Source organism: Barbus barbus (genome assembly GCF_936440315.1).
Source record: "Barbus barbus genome assembly, chromosome: 46".
Classification (NCBI taxonomy): domain Eukaryota; kingdom Metazoa; phylum Chordata; class Actinopteri; order Cypriniformes; family Cyprinidae; genus Barbus; species Barbus barbus.
The window spans coordinates 16,392,357-16,412,593 of NC_136724.1; the positions used below are offsets into that span (position 1 = coordinate 16,392,357).

Genomic DNA, 20,237 nt, shown 5'->3' on the forward strand with positions numbered 1-20,237 from the left:
TGCAAAATTTCTCCAAATCTGTTACGATGAAGAAACAAACTCATTTAAGTCTTAGATGGCCTGAGGGTGAATACATTTTCTTTTGATTTTTGGGTGAACTCTTCCTTTAAACTCTTGTTGTTTGCAGATGATGATGAAGAGGAGGAGGACGAGGATGAGGTGGCTGTTGATGCGGACGGCCGGGCAGGGCAAACAGCCTCGGGAGAAGTGGACTCACTAAATGAAGCCCTTCCGCCCCTTCTTCCCCCACAACCTCTGAGCACACGCAGACCCGCCACATCATCCTAACTTCACAAAGTGCACATGCCAACACAAATATTGATCCAGCGTTCAAATAAGGACACCTACATTTTTAAACCAGACAAACGTACCGGTGCTGGTACTGTTTCTGTTAAGAAAAGTCACTAGATGACTAAATGTAATTGGAGATGACTTAAGAAACCCTTTCAAGATTTGTGGTGTTGTTTACTGCGTAGGGAGTGTTCGCGTGGTATTTCATTGCAGTTGGCACAGCAGTGGTATTTGAGTTACGAATGACATGATTCGCTTTAAATGTTCTCTGGATTTCATATTTATAAACGGCAACATCAAATAAAATGTTACCCTCATGTAGTGTAATCATTTGTAACAGATTTAATTCAAATCAACATCCAGTTCAGTTCCAAAAGCATTGGTGTATCACATATACAGCAGATGCCTAATCTACATGAAGAAACATCCGTGGAAGTAATCGCCACGTCTCTTTGCTCACAGGATTGTCTTCCCCTGGTCTTGTAGGCGAAGAGTAAGCAAGTGTTGTTCGCACATCTCGGTGGTCGAGCTGAAATAACGATGCCAGGACATTGCGTAATCCATATATTCTGGCCCAGTGGAGGGTGATCAGTGACAGGATGTGCTTCTGTTTCTGGCTTCACACAGAGAATGCTACAACCAACTTAATGAGGTCCAGGGAGCACAACCCCAAAACAACACTCAGCTCAACATGTGTGGCTTCCACCTTTTGCAATGAATGAATCCTAGTGAAAGTGATGTGCATTATGTGGTGCTGCGTAAAAACACATAAGGTTGAAATGTTCTGAGTGCCTTGTTAGTTCACATTTGAGTTATTGATCGGATTTGGATGTGCTTCAGCGTTCACTTTAGGACATGGTTCAGTGAAACTACACCCAAGATCGCCAGTTGCTGTAGAATGAGTCACCACTCATCAGTTATTTGGTTTGGTGTAAAATGTTTCAGTCAGCACCAGTGTTTATACTGCATTTGATAATCAGTTGCCTTTGTCATAATGGTCATGTCAAGTTTTTTTGTTTTTTTCCCCCCACTAACATTTTGTTCAAAGAATGTGAATTACCTTTTCAAAGACATGCTGCCAAGTCCAGGAAAATTTAATTTTTGATGTCTTTTTTTGAAAAAGTACATTAGTGTCATTGAACTTCAGCAAGTATATGGATTTAATGATTCATGTGCAATATACTCTGAGGTGCCTTGTGTTTATGACTTGTTTTTGAGCTGTTTTTAGGTTCCATTTTTTGAAGGTAGGTGGTAAAAATTACCTTCTTGTAATATAAGATCATGTTTACCCTTTTAATTGTAATTAATAAATTATATAAAATATTGTTCTACCCCTGGTTAAACCACTCAGGAACAAGATGCCTTATCTGTCCCTCATTTATTGACCCTTAAGGTTATAAGTTTGCATTCATATTGAAAACATGTTAATGTATTGATAAATACAATTTTTTACACAATGACTGTGAAATAAGTAGAGGTATTTTTAATTACTTATGTCAATAATCTAGACAAGAGGTGTCAAACTGGCTTTCAAAGTTTTATTGAAAAATATAAATATAAGACATTCTCTTGCACAACAAAAATTAATGGTTGCTCATTAGTTTATTAACAAACTTAAACAATGTATGTTACAATGAAACTCAAGTCTGTCAGATAAAATAATACAGTACTGGAAAATATTGTCTTTTTTAAAGAAACTCAAACGTTTTCTTCATCTACAGTTCTGAATGATCACAATAACATTGATGGAGAGTGATGACAGTTTTGCGTTTCATATACACCTACTGTACTCTATTCGCCTTCATTGAAATATCTACAAATAAATAAGTCACCGGTAGAAATAGACCATGATGGAAAAGCAGCACTATGGTACAGAATATTCATGTTTGTGCTAAATGTAAAAATATCTTTGGCTGATGGGTTTGCTCGTGGTTACTTCCCGAATATTTCCATCATTTTGCGGTTGCTGTGAGCTTGCTGGGCCATTTGTTCGGCTCTGGCCATCTCCAGTACTTCTCGTAGCAGATGAAAGGTCAGATCCAGGGAAATCGGCGGCTCCTCCGACCTGCGCTCTCTCTCCACTGAGTCGAGCGCCCGGAGCGCGTAATTGCCATTCAAGCGGCCGATGTTCCCAACTTTCCCCTCCAACAGACGCTGCGTTAACTGGAGCTGCAGTGCTCTTTTGGAATACTGGGATGTCTCGAGGAAGCTGTCGGCTGGGGATCGGGGAGAATTCTGGTTTCTGTTACCGAGCCGGATGAAGTACTCTTCCCCTAAGCGTGCCAAAACCGGCGAGGACTGTCGCTCTCCATCGGGGTCCGTGGCTGGCTGGTTGGGGCTGTTTTCGATGGCTCTACATTCATACGGTGGTGGGAAGGCAACGAGCAGAGCCACGGTGGTGACGAGAAAATTGAGCTTCATGTCAAAAAGTGGCGAGGAGAATCTGCGGGAGAAGTGAGTCAATTATGCGCACGATTTCAACTTCTCAGCAACTGTTTTGCGCACTCTGGGACTAAGCTCAAACCTTGACAGATGTCATTTGTTTAAAGCGCCCTTTACTGCACAAGTCCACTTGGGCATTTACGTGCGCTTTAAAGTTGGAGAGCTCGGTGCCTCATTGTGCGCAAAACAGGAGGACGCATCCACAGCAATACAACTTAACTAGAATAAAGATTACCAGTGTAAAATGGCATTATCTAACGTTTACTACGCTACCTCAATATCAGTTGTCTCATTCCATATAAGATGTTGCGTACCTGTGCGTAATTGGTATATCCTTGGATGATTTTTGAACTTTGCGAGGAGCGTCTGTCTTCCAGTTGTTGCCTATCAAGTTATTACTTTTAGGACTTCTTCAAAGGAAGGCTGGAGTTTGCATTTATATAGGCACGGTCAGCGACAAGTGTCACGCATTTAGTATCTTGCGTCTGCGCAGATGCGAGAGAGAGTTGACTTGAATGAACGTAAGTGAACAGTTTTCGGTTTGAATGAGTCATCGAGGTGTGTGTGTATGTGTGCGTCCTTGAGTGTGTATGTGTGTGAAAGAAGATGCATAGGGGTATTTTAGGAGCCTCTATATTCATCTTCTCCCATCTTTTTGGAATATTTTGAAAACTGTCCTATAGCTAATATTTGAAAGATGTATGTCTTTAAAACATGAAACAAATTATATGAAGCTCCATAATTACGACTTGAAACCCCTCAAAGGAAGTCAAAACAAAAGGTCTTAAAATTACGTATTTCATTTAACAAAAGTTCCGTAAAAGTTAGATTTGCACTCAGGGCCAAATGGGTGCCCTAAACAGAATAGTATTGTTGTGCCCCCTCCCTCAAAAAAAAAAAAAAAAAAAAACTACTATAGTAGAAATTTAATAAAATATAAAAGTAAATAAATAAATTGTAATTAAATTGTTAACTATGGCTATGATTTTATTAATACAGTTGAGTTTTCTGAATGATTTTATGGTCTCAAGCATTCAGAAATCACACAAAATAAAATTAAGCAGTTTTACTATGATAACCATGGTTTAATTTTGTTGTCCACAAGTTTTTGTTGAAGAAATTAAAGAGGCTGTAGAATTTCTCATTTCAATTGATTACTTTTTATAGATTTACATATCAGAAATATATTACTAAACCCTGTTGTGTTTGGTTTAAATTGTCGTACAGACGTTTAGCTGAGGGCGCCAAATTACGCACAAACGTCAACTGACAAAATGACACTCAATTAAAATTACTGACAGAAAAATTAAAAGCCCTTGAATTTATTAAATAATTCTTACCCTGGTTCAGTTCAAATTCTACAACTTTATACTTGTTCTGTCATAAATGTATAATCTTACGTGTCTGACCAAATGTGGCATTTCACTGACTGAGATTGAATATTTGGTCGCATTCTTGATCTTTGCTTTATTGCATATTCATCTCTAATGACCAAAGATGCATTTTAAAGTGGTGTGACTGCAATAATCAATCCCTTGGTCACATTCCAGGTTGTTCCCTCCATAAAATCGATCAAATACGTCACACTAAAGCCCAGGTTGTTCAGTTGTTGCAGCCACAGACACACTGGCGTGGTGAACTTCGGGTGATGTTCTAGCGGGTGTCACTTATCCAGACAGCACAGACAGAGCTTTGGGTCCCGATGATTACAGATGCACAGCGGCAGGACCACGTCACTGTCGCAGTCATTGCTGTCAAGTGCTATCCTCCCCCCTCGCTCTGCTCTGGCCATGAGGGAGGCTGGGAGATGGAACACTTGGCTCAAGCCCCTTTACACCTGCTTTCAGAATGCCAATCAGACAGCGTCCCAATCAGCTTCTAGACAATACATGCTAACAAGTGTAAAGAAATAGAGGTTACATATTTCCCAAAAAGTTTTAAATGGAAATTCCATGTTGTTGCTTTGTCCTTTCATCCAGTCATGTGGGTTTTCATAAAAAAAAAAAAAAAAAAAGTGAATTGGTTTTAGACACTTCAAAAATAAGAATTATTAGGCACTTTCAATGAATAGGATACAAAACAAGGTTTGAAAATGCTTTGTTTCTCAACAAATTATCAGTTTAAGAAATTGTTGTTGTCTGAGATTGATCTTGCTGTCAATCTCACTTTAAAAATAATGATTCTTCAATGTTGTAAATAAGATTGTTAGAGTATTCAATTAATTTTCAATGAACATTTTTCAAAGTAAATCCTGTACCATTTTTGTAGTCTATGAGCTTTTTATGTTTTATTATTTTTATATAAAGTAAAACACTACAATGAATTGAATATCAATTCAATATATTAGGTCAAAATTTCTTTGTGAGTATTTGTGTAATTTTTTTAGCATATTTTGCGAGAAATTGTTTAAAATGAAAATCATTATCATATTACTTTATTATATATAAAAATAGACCATAAAACAGCTCAGACACCTAAAAAAGCAGTGTAAGATTTACTTTGAAACAATTTTCACTCAGAAATTATTAGATCACAAATATGATGAACTGCATTCAATTAATAGTATTTTACTTTATATAAAAAGAATAGAACAGAAACGGCTCATACACTGAAAAAAATATAGTGCAGGATTTAGAATTTTAGTAGGATTTTAGCAGTTTTTGAGTGAAACGTAAATCCTACACTCAAACACACTTTTTTAAGATTTACGCAATTTTATAAATAAACAATAAAAAAAGAAGATTTACGCAATTTAATTAATAATAACATTCCATCAAATTGATCTGAATAATCCTTACATATATTAATTGAATAATTGAACAATCCTTACTCAATTATTCAATTAAAATACATAAGGATTATTAAATTCAATCTGATGGAATTTTACTATGAATTAAATTGCATAAATTATTTTTTTTTTGAATGTACACAATTTTTTCAGTATATGAACTGTTGTATATTTTATTAGTTTATATAAAATAAAATATTACAATGAATGAAAATTCAATAAATTAGGTCAAAATTAGGACATTGTTGTGTGTGATTATAATTTTTGGACACAATCATAAAATCAAGAAATATGGAGAGGCCAAAGGAGGGATACAGACATTTGATGAGTTTTGAATTAGCTAACATTTCATGGTTTTCTAGCATTTCCAGCTCTTACATTAAAAGCATGGAATTTGTGCCTGTTTTTTTTTTTAAAGTCATGGGGCACCAGTTTGCACCCTATTTGTGGAAAGTGCCATTACATTTATGATATGTGGGATGGGGAAGGCTCAGGGGAAAAAGGCTGACGGTTAACAAGAAGAGTGGATTCATCCCAAGAATAACGTTATTATGGATAATGACTGCATCCATCTACAATAAAGCTGACAGATGAAGAAGGCAGCAGACATCTTGGTTCTATTTTGAGCTCCTCAAAGCACCTAGTCCCTAATCCACTCAAATTTACGTCGGTGATTCACTCGGTAAATTAATTATTATTATATTCGCCCCACGTCTGTGTGATCCTAAAAGTTAGACAAAACACCGCTACAAAGCAATTCCTGACATTCATTGATGTTTCAGACTGAATATTTTATCCGCTGCGTGGGAGTTCTCATTCTGATCGATTGTATGAAGCGTTCAAACAAATGATGAGGTCAAAAGCTTAAGCGTTTCTCTGCAAAATAAAGCAGAGCAATTTTCCTCCTCCCTTCAGGCCCGGTGTCAAGTCCCATCATGACATGCGGCTGCTTACTGACACAAATCCAACATACCACCTCGCCACAAAATTCACAAATTCGCTCGTGGTCATCGATGTCACTACGATTTCAAATCAATGTCTGGAAGTGGATCACAAAACAAGCCACGTGATGAAACACAGGAAGTGCTGTGGGCCTGGCACATCGAATCCATACAAGCGCTTTGTGTGGTTTTCACTGGTGTGTAAGGCATATGATGTTTCATATATTTACCAATGGCTCTAAACACAAAAACTGACACTTCAGAGTGTTACAAAAAATTACATCTTGCTCCTGATAGGTGTAACACTCTAACGAAGTGTCATTTGACTCTTTACCTCATTTGTTCCTCACAATGCCATAAGACATTTCACTTTCATCCCTGTAATTGCATCGGATTATGGCAGTGCTGTTAACAATGACGCCGTCAAACTGCGCATCGTCGTCAACAGATATAGCCTATTCTGGTCAGCTGTGAGGAGATATCAATAAAGGTTGTCAGTACTATAAATGAGTTTAAAGAGGCTCAGAGAGCCTGCTGATCTCCTTGCTCCAAATAGACTGGGGTCTGACTCAATAGAAGGGCTCATCTGTCTTCTCAATGGGGTGTTTGCCGATATGAATTGTTGTCTTTAATTGAATTCTGAAAACTCACAAAATTGGCTCCCTCCTGGTTTTCAGCCGCATATTAATGGCACCCGGAGATGTTTAAAAACAGCACAATCAGATGTTTAAAGACACCATGCTGTTGTTAAGTGAAAGACTTAACTGTATTAGCCTATTTTTATAGGTTGTGTCCAAATTCCCATAACTTCATATGTACTGAATTTGATGAAGAATTAAAATACTTCTCAAATGTCAATATTAGAACTTTATTGGTACTGTACTTATAACATTTTATTTATTATTTAAAATTGTTTTATCTAAAACTTTATTATTTTATACAAACTAATATTTTAATATTTAAAATTAATATTTTTACTTTACACTTTACTTAAATATTTTATATAATATGTAATATAAGGGGAGGTATCCAAAGCACATAAACTGGTCACTGGGGTTCCTCAGGGATCAGTTTTTCGACCCTTCCTCTTCTCCATTTAACATATTTCAACCAGATGATCCAATGGTAGCTGCACGGATCTCAGGCTGCCTGGAGAACATCTTGGCATGGATAAATGAACATCATGCTCAACCTGGGTAAACTCCTGGTCTTCCCTGCCACTCCAACTCTACAGCATGATTTCACAATCCAATTAGATTCATCAATAATTACCCCATCAAGTTCGGGCAGAAATCTTGGTGCAATCTTTGATGACCAGCTGACTGGTCCACATTGCAAAAACTGCTCGATCTTGCAGGTTTGCACTGCACAACATCAGAAAAATCAGGCCCTTCCTAACGGAGCATGCTGCACAACTTATTGTCCAGGCCCTTGTCATTTCTAGGCTGGACTACTAAATTTGATTAAAAACTTTTGAATTTTCTTTAAATATAAATATAGCATTTTATATTCTTCTTCTTCTTATTATTAATAATAATAATATTTTATAAAACAATAATGAATATATAAAAGCAGGGAATGTGTCGTATCAGTTATATCCATTACTTCTGCATTCTGAATCTTGCATTCGATGGTGACACACACAAACCAAGATGAAGATGAGGGAGCTGACTTTGAGAGAAAAGCAAGGATGGTAAAAAGCAATTTGGATGCTAAAAGAAAAGAGGAAGTCAATTAGAGCTATAGTTAAAAACAAAGGGCATGGACAAATCAAGAGTTTGGAAACCACCAGCGACACCAGCAACCAACAACTACCTGATCGGCTGAGAAAACAACAGTAGTTGATGACAGACAAATCATAAAAGCTGTGAAAATGAACTCTAAAAGACATGTCTGTAAAATCACCAACAACTTCCAGAAAGCTGGGGTGACGCTCTGACAATCTACTGTCCTCAGGAGACTTTGACACAGAATTACAGATGCTACACAGCAAGATGTAAACCTCTGACCAGCTCCAAAAATAGAAAGGCAAGATTAGAGGTTGCAAAAAAGCACAAATGTGAGCCAGAAGAGTTTTGGAACTGTGTTTATGGACCGATGAGACAAAGATGAACCTTTATCTAAGGGATGGGAAAGCAAAAATGTGGAGAAAAAAAGGGAACTGCAAATGATCCCAAGCATACAGCCTCATCTGTAAAGCATGATGGAGGTGGTGTCATGGCATGGGCATGCATGGCTGTCTCTGGAACAGGCCCTCTCAACTTTACTGATGACTTAATGTATGATGACAGTAGCAGAATGAATTTGGAAGGGTGCAAAACCCTCTTGCCTACCAATATTCAAGAAAATGCCACCAGATTCATTGGGAAGTGCTTCATATTGCATCAGGACAATTACCCAAAACACCCTGCCAGTTCAGTCAGGGAATTTATAAGGGCAAAGAAATGCAAAATCTTAGATTGCCCAAGTCAATCTCCAGATTTAAATCTGATTGAACATGAATTTCACCTGCTGAAGAGAAGAGTAAAGGCAGAAACTCCCCAAAACAAGCAACAATTGGAATTGGCTGCATTAAAGGCTAGCATTTCAAAGGATGAGACCAAGAGTCTGGTGATGTCTATGGGTCACAGACTCACTGCTGTGATTGTGTGCAAGGGATCTGCAACTAAATAATAGCTTTTAATCTTTTATATCTGCCTTATGTTCAACTGTTCCAATACTTATGCTCACATCAATGAGTGGGATGAACTCTAAAAGTGCTGTTCTTTTTATTTGGTAAAACATGTATGTGTTTTATATATATATATTTTAATGATATCAGTTAATAACTGCAATACCAATATGGCTTTGTAGCTTAATAATACAGTATGTACTGAATTTGATGAAGAACTTCACTATTGATATTTTAAACATCTTTGCTCTAATACATATAGCACTTGAAAAGAACTTCCTGGTTCACAGTTGTTAACTTTTTTATCTGTTGGCCGCTGAGGTCTGGTGGGTTTATGGAATAACAAAGTGTACACTGGTTGCAAGCTTTACTGCTGACACTTTAAGGACTGTACTAGTCTTTAATCTGAAATGAATTGAATCGTAATGCAAATATGGCAGAGACTTTATTGTCTGACAGAGACGTCTAAATTCATAAGCTGTACCCTATAAGTTTTAATAAGCTTGTTAAAATCCAATTGCTCATGGGTAAGTAAATGTCATCCAGGATTATACTCCAACCAGTGGAAAGTTATAAAAAATTTAAAAAATAAACCAGAGAGCTCCAAAATCATGTCACTGCAACCCTATCAGGCAACTGTCCTTTAGGTGCATGCAAAATCTGCTCTATCTGGAAATTTCATTGAGAGCAGTGAGTCCATTAAGAGGTCTCTTAAAATACAAGGAGCTCTTGGCTGTCAGGGACAGCAGATGAGGTCAGGGCTCCGAGCGGCCATCTCACCCCTCAGACCACGATACCCTGAATCCAACTGGATCAGCACGGATACGCCAAAGTCACACACAGCGTCGAACATGAGCAAAATATCATCTGGCTTAATTATTCATTCAGAGTGAGCGGTGATGGTCTCCGTCTCCTCTGCTCCGCATGAATCTTTGATTTGTTACTTTGAATATATCTGGGCCTAATTAAGTTTTCCATTGATAATTTGAAGCTTGTTGTTCTGCAATAGAAAGCTTTGTTATTTTGATTGATATTTTGGGAAGGGATGTCTAATTATGGAGAAGGAACAAAGATTTTCCTGTGTATTACAAAAGAGCTGAAATGTATCTTTTGTTCTGCCACCCACAGGTCTGTTCATTAAGAAATGCATTAGTTTACAGATAATATGAACACAGTGTACAGTCATGATTCATGAATGATAAGTTATTCTATTTTGCGATTTTAAGCACTGTTCTTTTGAATTATTTTTACAGCAGGGATTCATGATTGTATTTTTGTATCTTTTTAAAAAGCATTCTTAGTTATATGTATCTTGGTCACAGTCCGTACAGACAATGGCCATCACTTCAATCTCAGCAATTTATGGAATTATTCAAATGTCAAATTTTGCCATTTTGCAATTATCTCAAACCCAGTTGAACTGACTTTCAATTCATTAATATTAAAATAAATAAATAAATAAACAATTCTGAAGAGCTCTGCATGATTTCCCTCCATTTAAAAAAAGCCTACACTATATTTTAAGGTCCAGTTCTCACTATTAACTACAAATTTAGCCTCAAACTCATAATTTGTCATTTATTAATTGTTAGTCAGGTAGTTGTTCGGTTTAGGTATGGAGTAGGATTAAGGGATGTAGAATATGGTTATGCAGAATAAGGCATTAATAAATGCTAAGTAATAATAAACAGCTAAAATGCTAGTAATATGCATGCTAGTTAAAGTGAGAATTGGTCCTTAAAAAAACTGTATATTTGGACCCACAGCACGGCAACAATACAAGAAAAATTATCAAAGTTCTTATTTTAAGACAAATTATTAAAGATATATTAATATATATTATTAAAAAATATTTCACACTAAAAATATAAATGCATAATTCTTTAAACATATTGTATATTTAATATAAAATATTTCTATTTCACTTGACCTCTTGAGGTCCTCCTTTTACACCTGCTAAAAATAAATTAAATAAATGAAAAAATTCAATTTCAACCAAGAGTCTTTGCACCATTGATCCTTGCGCCCTAAAAAAAGGATTTAATTTTCAGGCCCTTATTTTGTACCCTGTTTGTAGAATTTCCTTTTTTTTAACACATGGATCATCTTTCACATGTTTGTAAATGGAGACTAGATGGAGCTCATCAAATAAACTCACTCTGACTGAACAAAATCCTTTTCCAAGTCCAGATTCCACTTTGCCACAATCTTCACTGTTGGTGTTTCCTGGGCCTGACACATTCTCTACTTTGTCTGTGACATGATTTGATATGACGTGACATGAGTAGCCCTCATCAGAAGACTTTGGGTTCGACATAAGAATCAATCAGACATCTTTATATAGCCGAGATATCCTGTAAACTAAAGTCCTGAGGTCCTCCTTGTCTTTCATATTAACATAATTTTAGCATGAGGCTATTTTACTAGAGAACAGTAAGGATTTATAGTACATAGAGGGGGGAAAGGGAAGTGGTGTGTGGCCAAGTATGGTTCCGACCCATACTCAGAATTTGTGCTCTGCATTTAACCCATCTAAGTGTAGACACAGTAGTGAACATACACCCGGAGCAGTGAGCAGCCAATTGGTGCCTTGCTCAAGGGTCTCACCTCAGTCGTGGTATTGAGGGTGGAGAGAGTATTGGTTATTCACTCCCCCACCTACAATCCCTGCCGGACCTGAGACTCGAACCCACGACCTTCAGGTTACAAGTCCAACTCTCTATCCATTAGGCCACGACTGCCCCAATGAGAGAAACTACATGGGGTGAATTCACTAAACAGCTGCACCATTTGCAAAAACCTGTGTCATATTCACAAACCACCCACTATCCAGCGCAAATGTGCTGGAATAGTGTTGAAATATCGTCATCACCATCGTTTTCAAAGCAAACATGCGTCTTTTTCTATGCAAATGAGGGTTATTTTAGAATACTATGTATTTGTTATTAAAAATGAACTTCACCTGAACAGCAGAATCCATTGAAATCTTCATGAAGAAGCATCTGAAGACACTCTTCTGGGAACACTAGAAGAAAACAATATCATAGCAAAAAAATGAATGTGAATAATATCCCTGATGACAATAACGGTGAATAACAATTTAAGATTTGTTACAGACAGAAATCGTGATCTACACCTCAATTGAACAACACATGGGGTGAAGCGTCACTGTTTAAAAAAGTACCACTAAAAAAACACATCAGCTTTTTGTTTCTTTGTACGTCAAGGTGCCTTTTTTTCTTAAGAATACCTTTAGGGCTTGCTGCTGGCTTCCAGACCCACTGAATTTGTTATAAAGACTTTAAGATTTAAAGAAGGCCAGCAGCATTAAACATATCCCAATAAAAAGTCATTCACGGGTATTTCAATTGTATAATTTTTGAAGTATAATTTGGGTGCTGCACACTATTTTTATATCAGTAAACAAAAAATGAATGAACATCATATTATGAAAATCATAACCGTGTAGTTAAATCTGGCAATGCACGCAATAATTGTTTACGGGAAAACCTTTCAGGCTTACACCACAAATCTTCGCCAACTAACTAAGTGCAATTCCATGAATATTTTAACCAAAGTGTACTTAATTTTCTTTTGTGCAGCAGCTTTTAAACTAAAATGCTTTGGAGACCCTGCATTGGACTGTAAACATGTTTTGTTCAGGGCAGTTTCGTAAGAAAAAACGTCACACTTTTTTGTTAGGTAACCTAAATGTATAAGCTTTATTCAACTCAAATACATTATTTAATACAACAGAATCAATCTCACGACATTAGGTAACAACAATGAAAGCCATTTTAAGGGTCAGGTCGGGTAAAAGCAGTTTTGTTTTAGTAGTTGCGGATCACAATGAATGTTTTGGATATTAGCATCTTAATAATTTGGAAGAAAAAGGAAAATGGTTTAGTTTGTAAACCTTAAAAAATGCTAAACAGAACACAAATATAAAATATCCTGACTTCTCTTGATTTATCACTGAGCAAAAGTGACCAGCATTACCCTCGACTCATTTGGTGTCTTCTCTAAATAGGGCATTTGATCCCGTGGGAATGTTTCTGGATGATCTTTGATTATGTTTCAGTGACACAGAATCAATGATTTGTGGCCTTTTCCCTCCGTGAGCACACAGAGAGTGTGCAGCTTTGCCCTGTCACTGCCCCTTCACACACACACACGACTCTGCACAGATTAGAAGCATCATATTCACTCCGCTCCTTCATTCTGCTGTTCATCTTCATCCCCTTGTGTTGCCAAACATGATTAAGCACAGCATTTCCATACTGTTCCAAAACTTTAGACATTTTTATTTCACTGGGTATTTCTGAGGCAATGCTGTGTTTGCAATTATGTACCTTTGTGGCATATACTTTTCAAAAAGTTCTTTATTAGAACTGATTTTCCCGTGAAGGACATCCATGGAACAAAATATTGACCTTATGCGTCAGAGTGTGCAGCCATCTTTAGAATTCTGTCTTTGAAATTCCGTTTTTGCGGTAGCTCTATGGGATCACCGTTGAAGACTAATTAGCTGGTGAAGTGGATTTACTTACTTGTAGAATTAACGAATGTTATCATATGCACTGTAATGTTCTAAGTGGATGTCACAACAGAAGACAGAAGAGAATGAGAACAGCGCTGAAATGGATTTATTGGACAAAAGTTTTTTATTTTATATTTTATTAAATGTTCCTAATTAATAGGTTTTTCCTGTAGCATTTTTTTTTTACAGTGTACAATGAAAGTCCAAAGAACATTGGTCACTGTAAGGGAAAAAAAAAAACACTGAAATTTTTTTCAATATAACTACTTTTATGTCCATAGAAGAAACACTCATACAGGTTTGGAATGACTTGAGGGTGAGTAAATAATGACCAAATTTTAATTTCCGGATGAACCATCCCTTTAATGGTCACATAAGCATATGGAGTCCAAGTGACTGATCAGAAAACACCTTTATGCTTCATTCAGCATTGTGTTATTTACATAATTTGCCACCAATCGCATCTCCCGATGGATGTGGAAGTGTGCATCCCTCAGAGCGGATAATCAACGTACAATGCTACTGTGCACAGAGATGCGCTCCAAAAGGCCATCCAAGAAGCATCTATTTAAATCAGCGAGTTTCTTAAGAAGTCATAGAGTACGCCTTCTAGGTTTAAAAATCTTAATTACCTTGGCCAAAAGTTTCCCTTACTATAGATGATGGTGGAAGGCTAAAACAGGAATTCTTAGAACAATGCCATTAAAGAACTATTTAATTGGTGTGTGAAAAGGTCTCCTTGGTCTTCTACATCTACATCATTATGGGGATATTTCAACACATGGTCGTACTTTTTTCATTAGGGACAGTGAGTGCGAGCCTAAACAAAGGCGTACCAAAGCCATCTCCTGCACTAATTGCCGTTCATTAGCTCCAAGGTTGATACTTTGAGCTTTCTCTGCGAATCTCAGACCGAATAGATCAGAGGATTGCACCCATCAATCAGTTTGATTTACACCGTTAATTAATCACCAACATTAAAGTTGCTAATTGTGCAAAAAGAACGAACGTAAAGCTCCACTGTGCGTCAAACGACTCTTCACCGTCAAACCATGTTTCATTCACACACTCGAGGTGGGGATGCATAAAAATGCCTTCATTTCGAATAACCCATTCCTATCCGAACCCAATGTTGAGACACCTGAATTTACTTAATGAAACATTGTAGATTTACACTGACGCAAGGTCATGAATCAATCGTTTCCACATGAGAGCGTAAATCGAAATGACACCTCTCAGCAAAACAAGCTTCATTTAAGCAAAGCAAAGAGGCGAAGATATTGAGATGCCGGCCGAGCTCTCATTGCAGTAAGTGTACTGTTTATTTTTCACTTGTTGAGAGCAGTCATCAGCGTAAGTGATTGCAGTCAACAAAGCTGACATATTGTTTGGGAATGAATGACAACAGATGTCCGTGATCAATTAGAAGGAGATGCCAGCGATGGCGAATTGGCCGTGGAATTTATCGATATATGAGTTACAGGCTCTTGTCGGATGAGTCAGTCTCTCTCAAGGGAACGGCACACGTATCTTTCTAGTCTAGGCTTAAAAAGTGTTCCCTCTCCAGGCCTCTTTCCAACTTTTAACATCAAGAAGGGAAAAGACACAGCTTGATGTTTTCTCTGAAATGAGGACAGAATATGGCACTGAATCAATAAAAATGTCAATCCGCTAAAAAGAATCTCCCCCGGTCTCTGAAAATGAAGGGAATAAATACAGTGGATTGAATTTTCCTTTGACGTCTCTAAAAATTGAGAAGGTCTCCAGCATCTCAGGAGAGTCAGCGTTCTCTCTGAAGCGCACACTTAAAGCTTTATTATATCGGTTTATGTCATTACTGAGCGAGGACCGTGAGTTTCCGATGTAAAAACAAGAAGCTCTGTTTTGTCCTAATTGTATTTTCACGCAGCACATTAGCAGTTCATTAGAGCAATTAATAGTGATGTTGTTTATTGTATTTACTGCAAACATGTCACAACACACATTAATGAGCAATAATAATCTATTTGAATTAGAGGAACCTGAACTATTTATTTATAAAATCTTAGCAGATGCATATATTAGACTATGATTTTCAAAAACTGAAAAGCGGGGCTAATTGTCACATGGGAAATGAAATCTTGGGGCAGTTTTATGCACACATTTTTTTTATGCACAACTTTTTGCAAGCAATTTGTTCCAATTCCCCTACTTCAAAAAATTTGAGTGCAAATTCTCAGCAGTTCAATGTGTTCTCAGAGAACAGACTGGCTGCTTTAAAAATGTTTCATCAAAGTTCTTAAATGAAAGAAAAGTACACTTTGTGTGTCCTTGTTCTTCCTGAAGAACTGTTCTTATATTCCGATGAAGTTGGAACATTTAATGAAAGCACCCACATATTCAATATCAAAAGAGATGCATTCATGATGCTTCGGTCTATTGGGACCGGATTTGATGTTTAGAGAATTTAAATCAAGCTCACGTTCAAAATGGCCCTAAGATGCTTTCATTTATTCTATCCATAAAGTGTGCTAATCTCCTGTTTTATGAGTCAAAATATGTATGCCAAAGAATCATGGCTTTATTCCCATGCTCATGGGACAAAAAACACCTCCGCATTTTCTTGCCCCGAGGAAAAGCTGTATGTGTGCATCTGCATCATAATGCGGCATTTGTTTCAAGTGCCATGTATGTACAAGAAAATTCCACACTCCAGCTTTCAGATCTGTTAACGTGATTGGTAAATCCACACCACCTGGTGAATTGCGTCACATCTAAAAGCAGTCAAGCCTCGAAAGTTGTCTTAGAAGTTGGGTTTTTAGAGCTCTGCTACAATGTGCATCAAGTTTTATAGAGCTCCACAGTAATTAAAGTGTAGGTTGTCGATTTCTCATGATTATCTCTGTTCAGTGAGCTGCAACATAAACGACTCCGTTGGCAATTCTGAGGGAAGACTAGAAAGAACAATAGCGGAAGTGAAGTCATGACTCATGAGCAAGAAACACATGGTGATTCACACTGTGAACTGCATTATATTGCAAACAGTATATTGGCACAAGACTGTTGGACTGTACATACACTGTTTTCCAATATAAAGCAGTTTTCCTTAAAGAAATAGTCCACCCAAAATTGAAAACTTGCTGAAAATGTACCTAACCTCAAGCCATCCAAGATACAGATGGGTTTGTTCAGATTTGGAGACATTTAGAATTACATCACTTGCTCACCAATGGATCCTCTGCAGTGAATGGGTGCCGTCAGAATGAGGTTAAACAGCTGATAACATTACAATAATACACGTATGCCGCAAGACTTCAGCACATCAATTAATGTCTTGTGAAGTGAAAATTCATCAATTAGACGTTTTTGACTTAAAACCATTGCTTCAGGCCAAAATATGAGCACATTATCCATAATAATGCTTCTTCCAGTGAAAAATTCCATCTCACATCTAAATCCACAAACATATTTTTTTCGAACTGTTTTTGCTTGTACTGTAAATGGTGCTTGATCTGTGCATATTTCCCCCCTGATTCAGACGAGATGACTTTTCCACTGGAGAAAGCAATATTATGGATAGAGGACTCTTATTTTAGCCAGAAGCAATGGTTTGAAGTAAAAAAAAAACGGCTTCATGATGGATTTGTTTATTTTTGCTACACAAGAAAAAAAATTATGAACTGGAGTTGTGTGGATTACTTGTCGATTATTGTGATGCTTTAATCAGATGTTTGAACACTCATTCTGACGGCACCCATTCACTGATCCTTTAATTATAACGATTGTCTTAAAGAGATACAGTAGTTCACCCAAAAATTAGGGTGAAAAAATGATCACAGAATTTTAATTTCTGAGAAAACTGTCCTTTCAGTTTTCAATTTTGGTTAAACACTATCAGAAAAGTAAACCATCAGCCCAGCTGTGAGCTGATGTTTTTACTTCAATCTGAAGTTTAAAAGCAGTCAGCCCACAACCCTGAATGAAGAAGCCAGAGAGAAATCAAGCATACGTCGCCCCTGGCCATCGCTGCTAACCACCTCTAGAGCTGCGCGACAATGTAAACGTGAATCCACCGCAGTGGCATTCCCAGGAGCTCATAATGATATCTATAAAGCACAACAGGAGTTGACACACGGAGCCTCTTAACACTTTTCAAAGCAATGACTCACCAGCTTTTATTTAGAGTAGATATGCAAATCAGATGCCACAGCCATCACCACATTCTCTCCTGAACCCTTGACAGAGCATTAATCACGCCATCCTCGAAACGTCGCCCGCCGCCCATCGTAACTTCACAGACACCTGGATATCAGTTCATTGTCTTTTTGCAGTTATGCCAAAGAATGTGTTACATACGTCTACAGGCTGGTGTGGATGGACACAAGAACATGATGCATCATGTGCAACTGCTGTTTTTAATACAAAGACACATTTGGGTTGAAGAAAAGTTTCACAGTGTGACTGTCAGAATGTTATTATACAGTATGATATTGTAATTAACCAAGAACTGGGGCGGAATTAAGATGTATTGGTGCGTTCACATTGGAATGATATATATATTATCCCCAGATTTTTGAGCTGGAGGTGTGTCGAATAAAGATTCTTGGTGGAAATTTGTATTGTTAATACGTTAGAATTATGAATGCTAACTGTACAGTTTATGTTAATGAAAAACTGCAATACATTTTAGTGTTAAATCAGTTTAGAATAGCATAAAAACTACATTTCCCATTATTCCCTGTTGTAAAAAGCTTCTATTTGTCAGTAAGTGAAAAAGAATTACAAATTTCCCTATTTTATTCAAACCAAAAGCATATTGCTGTACATCACATCATAATTACAGCTTCCAAGCTCTTGAGGAGGAGCCTCCCAAGAGGACTTGAAGCAGAAGTGCAGAGATGTTTTAATTAAATGTTGAAATCCAAAGCGAAGAGTCTACAATAGTCAGGGAAGGGTCAAATGTAAAGTTCAGTTCAATGAGCTGCTCCAAATCACAATCGGAAAATCCAAAAATGGTAAGACAAGAAAGGATAAAATGCAAAAAAAGAAAAACATAAGCCTGATTAATTAATTTACTCATGGGTACTCTGTTATGTGCACTTAAGTTTAGAGACAGTCGCTTGAACCGTAATTGACATGTGACTAATCACAGGCAACAGGGAAATGGCATCATGTCCACTGATTGGCTGATGGGACAACAAGAACGCTCAACCCTCCACAGACTATTCTGAGCTGTGACATCTGAAGCAGCAAAGAAAGGAAAAATGCATATCCATTATAAATATAAATCCATTTTATGCTTCCAAAAATGTCCCTCCATTTCAAAATATATTTATATGTGTGTGTAAAGATGCCACTGAATGGGGAAACAACAAGGAAAATGAGAAGACAAAAATGTTTCTTGAGCAGCAAATCAGCATATTAGAATGATTTCTGAAAGATTGTGTGACTGGAGTTATGGTTGCTGAAAATCCAGCTTTGCCTTCACCAAAATAAATTAGATTTTTAAATAAAATAAAATCTAAAACTGTTATTGTATTGTGTTTCTTATTTTCTTATTTTTGATCAAATGCATCCTTGGTGAGCATAAGAGACATACTGTATATATAATGCAAAGGCATTCTTTGATTTTAAAATATGGCTTAAAAGTCCAAATTACTTTTTTACTTGACATGATTATTCAAAACATAATTAACTAATTATCAAGTAGCAAACTTTATCACACAGTCTGGAGTAACTGAAGCGGCTGTAATTTATTTATCTCTCAAAGACTTCAATGCACTTTTTTTCGTCACGAGTTTACTGAATCATAAGGTCATTTGCAACTGTGGAGACAGCCAGACCTTTTCAGTGCTTGACGTTATCTTCCTGCTATAACTCTGATGACAATCTTCAAGTGCCTTTTTCTGAACTTGAGCTTAATTTTATTAGAAGCCAATTAAAAACAGAGCTATGGCAGGGGTCAATCTGCTGTTCATCCAAAACTCTTCTGAAGCACTCACCATCCCAACAGAAAATCCAATTTGAGACATATTCCAAATTATCCTAGTGACTTGCCCATATTTTAATTGCTGGTCCGCCAGCAGGGACAACTCTTCAGTCTCTCGCCAAGGGGGTTAAGAAACCCCAACGTTTCCCAAGCACTAATTATATGGGCTTTGACCACCATTTAAAGAAGATACAAACAAGTGCAGCCAGGCTGGAGACTTTTTAATGATGCATGCAGTCACAAAATTATAATTTTACGTTACACATTTATATTATTAAAATAGATTTGTACATTTTCTTGGGAAAAAATGCTAGGCTGATTGCTAAGTTGTTCTAATTGAGTTGTAGCAAGTGAAAATCATGGGTATGATTACTTAACACACCTTTCCACCAGTTTTGTTATTGTTAACTAAAACTAAAATTATTCTAAAAATTTGTATCTTAAGTGTACATTCTTTGAAATAGAAAATCTGGAATCTGAGGGTGCAAAAAATTCTAAATATTGAGAAAATCGCCTTTAAAGTTGTCCAAATGAAGTTCTTAGCAATGCATATTACTGATCAAAAATATATATTAATATATTTACGGTAAGAAATT

At 36.9% G+C, this 20,237-nt stretch overlaps 1 protein-coding gene across 1 annotated transcript; it reads right to left on the reverse strand.

The window, feature by feature from the left end:
- Window positions 1-1,816: 1,816 nt before the first annotated feature.
- On the reverse strand, window positions 1,817-3,138 carry LOC306864721 (corticoliberin). Its single transcript, XM_079408913.1, has 2 exons — window positions 3,048-3,138; window positions 1,817-2,734 (listed from the first exon to the last, which is right to left on the reverse strand). Exon 2 carries the CDS (start codon window positions 2,710-2,712, stop codon window positions 2,224-2,226), a length of 489 nt encoding a protein of 162 aa, XP_079265039.1. The 5' UTR covers window positions 2,713-2,734; window positions 3,048-3,138; the 3' UTR covers window positions 1,817-2,223.
- Between the last annotated feature and the right edge of the window lie 17,099 nt (window positions 3,139-20,237).

What these genes read in the sequence shown, in the direction of transcription:
- LOC306864721 (XM_079408913.1), bottom strand. Translation starts at nt 2,712, where the DNA reads ATGAAGCTCAATTTTCTCGTCACCACCGTGGCTCTGCTCGTTGCCTTC.